The 3,626-nt window shown below is 49.8% G+C and overlaps 1 protein-coding gene across 1 annotated transcript; it reads left to right on the top strand.

Annotated features, from left to right (window-relative positions):
* Positions 1 to 1,441: 1,441 nt before the first annotated feature.
* LOC126101230 (uncharacterized) lies at positions 1,442 to 1,891 on the top strand. The gene has a single exon (XM_049911920.1). It carries the CDS (start codon positions 1,442 to 1,444, stop codon positions 1,889 to 1,891), a length of 450 nt encoding a protein of 149 aa, XP_049767877.1.
* Positions 1,892 to 3,626: the final 1,735 nt, after the last annotated feature.

Below are 3,626 nucleotides of genomic sequence, written 5' to 3'. Positions count from 1 at the left end.
TGATTTTTCCCTCACCTTCTGCGCCTGTCCTGTTCACCTCTCCCCATCACCTTTCCTGGATACCTCATTTCCGCTCTATCCAATCTGAAACCAACAACTGCCTCCATCTCCTTAAACTCCTCTCTGGCCAGACATGGGGGCTGCACCCCTCTACCATACTCCATACCTCCAAGTCCTTGATCCATCCCATCCTCTGCTATGCCTGTCCCACTTGGATCTCTGCCTCACCACAAGTTCTATAAGTCCCTCCAGATCCTCGAGCGCTATGCACTCCGCCTCGCCTTCTGTATATGCCTCCCATCCCCCACACGGATCCTCTATGACCTGATTCCTTTTCCCCATCTGCTCCTTTTCCACAAACATATCTAAGTCCTCTACACCTCCCGCCAACTTGATCTCCCCCATCCCCTGGTTGCTCCTCTCCTCTCCAACCCCCTCCCACTGCTGTGCCTTCATCGTTGTAGCCCCCTATCCCCCACCTCTACACTCTTCATCTCCTTTCCCAAGGTGGCTTCTGGCAACCCCCTCCTGGATGATGCCCTCTCTTCCTCCATTTAGCCCTCGTATCAACTCTGGTCCTCACCTCCCCCTCCCTACCTCTGTCATTTTCCTGGGTTCTCTTTCCCCCCTTCCATCATTTTTCCCCACATACCCAACTTTGACTCCATTCTCTCCCCTGAGTCGTTTTGCTTTACCCTCCTCTGCCTTCTCCACTCTTTCTTGTGTCCGCTCTGTCCCCCCTCCCTCTTATGTGTCCTCTCCCTCCATTGGCTCCCCCCTTTTGCTTTTTCCTCTCCTCCCCCCTTTTTCCCTCATCTGTCCGGATCCCCCCCCCCCATCTGCCTTAGGCTGTGGTGTGTCATCTTCATATCTACTCTATAGTGCAGTGTTTAAGTGAGTGTTCAGTGTTGTGCTTTCCCTTTTTTACATGTTGCGAACAGAAACCAGACTCCCGCTGTGTTTTTTGTCTGTCTACTATTGTACCTGTCTACTTACTATGTTTTAATTAGCATCACCAACCCTTTGTTTCTGTATTTTAACTTCCACAACTTCCTGCCATTTTACAGTTTTAAAAAGTCACCGTTCTTATCGCCTGTTTTTATTGTTTATTATCTTCTTATTATGTTTTTAACTATTCGTAGGCTTAAGAGCGGCGTACTAAGCTGCTACCAGCCCGCTCCCCTCTGAGGGGGTTGGGAATTGAAAATCAATAAAGGAAAAAAATGAAGGCTGGAGTAGAGACGCATGTTGCATTGATTGACCTAGAGAGAGCATGTGATTATGTACCCACCAACAAATGGTGGGAAAAGTTGAAAGAGATGTAGTTAGATCAAAGATTGCTAAAGCCTGTTACGAAATTATCTGAAAATAAAACGGCGAGAATGAGGACTGGGAATAGTTGGGCAGAAGAATTCGAGGTGAATAAGGGTGTGCAGCGGGGATGTGGGCTGCCACCTACCCACTTTATGCTACATTTAGGAGCAATCATACAGACTTGACACAGAAAATGTCGGGTTATGGAGTGATAGTAGAGGAAAGTACGATATTTAGCCTGCATTTTGCAGATGACCAGATTGTACTAGCAAAAGATGAAAATGATCTGACCTATATGATAAGAAAGTTTAAAGAGGAATACAATAAGGCTGGTCTGAAGATGAACATGAAAAAGTGTGACTACTTGGCTGCTGGAACGGAAAACGTAAATAATTTGGAGGTAGATGGAGAAGCAATTGTAGGTGTGGAAAAGGCAAAATTTCTTGGGGTATTATTTAATAATCAGGACTCAAGCAATGATGAAATCACTAGTAGGTTCAATAAGGGACGAGCTGTAACAAGGCCAATAAATTCTGTTCCACACAAAAAAAAGAACACTGAAGAAGAGAATATATGAGACTATAATCCAGATCGTGCTTTAGACAGAGTAGAAGCATTCGACGTTAGCAAATACACTTCTGGAAATGGAAAAAAGAACACATTGACACCGGTGTGTCAGACCCACCATAGTTGCTCCGGACACTGCGAGAGGGCTGTACAAGCAATGATCACACGCACGGCACAGCGGACACACCAGGAACCGCGGTGTTGGCCGTCGAATGGCGCTAGCTGCGCAGCATTTGTGCACCGCCGCCGTCAGTGTCAGCCAGTTTGCCGTGGCATACGGAGCTCCATCGCAGTCTTTAACACTGGTAGCATGCAGCGACAGCGTGGACGTGAACCGTATGTGCAGTTGACGGACTTTGAGCGAGGGCGCATAGTGGGCATGCGGGAGGCCGGGTGGACGTACCGCCGAATTGCTCAACACGTGGGGCGTGCGGTCTCCACAGTACATCGATGTTGTCGCCAGTGGTCGGCGGAAGGTGCACGTGCCCGTCGACCTGGGACCGGACCGCAGCGACGCACGGATGCACGCCAAGACCGTAGGATCCTACGCAGTGCCGTAGGGGACCGCACCGCCACTTCCCAGCAAATTAGGGACACTGTTGCTCCTGGGGTATCGGCGAGGACCATTCGCAACCGTCTCCATGAAGCTGGGCTACGGTCCCGCACACCGTTAGGCCGTCTTCCGCTCACGCCCCAACATCGTGCAGCCCGCCTCCAGTGGTGTCGCGACAGGCGTGAATGGAGGGACGAATGGAGACGTGTCGTCTTCAGCGATGAGAGTCGCTTCTGCCTTGGTGCCAATGATGGTCGTATGCGTGTTTGGCGCCGTGCAGGTGAGCGCCACAATCAGGACTGCATACGACCGAGGCACACAGGGCCAACACCCGGCATCACGGTGTGGGGAGCGATCTCCTACACTGGCCGTACACCACTGGTGATCGTCGAGGGGACACTGAATAGTGCACGGTACATCCAAACCGTCATCGAACCCATCGTTCTACCATTCCTAGACCGGCAAGGGAACTTGCTGTTCCAACAGGACAATGCACGTCCGCATGTATCCCGTGCCACCCAACGTGCTCTAGAAGGTGTAAGTCAACTACCCTGGCCAGCAAGATCTCCGGATCTGTCCCCCATTGAGCATGTTTGGGACTGGATGAAGCGTCGTCTCACGCGGTCTGCATGTCCAGCACGAACGCTGGTCCAACTGAGGCGCCAGGTGGAAATGGCATGGCAAGCCGTTCCACAGGACTACATCCAGCATCTCTACGATCGTCTCCATGGGAGAATAGCAGCCTGCATTGCTGCGAAAGGTGGATATACACTGTAGTAGTGCCGACATTGTGCATGCTCTGTTGCCTGTGTCTATGTGCCTGTGGTTCTGTCAGTGGATCATGTGATGTATCTGACCCCAGGAATGTGTCAATAAAGTTTCCCCTTCCTGGGACAATGAATTCACGGTGTTCTTATTTCAATTTCCAGGAGTGTACATACAGGGTGAGTCACCTAACGTTACCGCTGGATATATTTCGTATACCACATCAAATACTGACGAACCGATTCCACAGACCGAACGTGAGGAGAGGGGCTAGTGTAATTGGTTTATACAAACCATACAAAAATGCACGGAAGTATGTTTTTTAACACAAACCTACGTTTTTGTAAATGGAACCACGTTAGTTTTGTTAGCACATCTGAACATATAAACAAATACGTAATCAGTGCCGTTTGTTGCATTGTAAAAT

Source organism: Schistocerca cancellata, chromosome 9 (assembly GCF_023864275.1).
Source record: "Schistocerca cancellata isolate TAMUIC-IGC-003103 chromosome 9, iqSchCanc2.1, whole genome shotgun sequence".
Classification (NCBI taxonomy): Eukaryota; Metazoa; Arthropoda; class Insecta; order Orthoptera; family Acrididae; genus Schistocerca; species Schistocerca cancellata.
This window is presented reverse-complemented; position numbering and strand designations above follow the sequence as displayed.

Excerpts from the sequence above, each read along its gene's own strand:
- LOC126101230 (XM_049911920.1), top strand. The coding sequence starts at position 1,442 with ATGTGGGCTGCCACCTACCCACTTTATGCTACATTTAGGAGCAATCAT.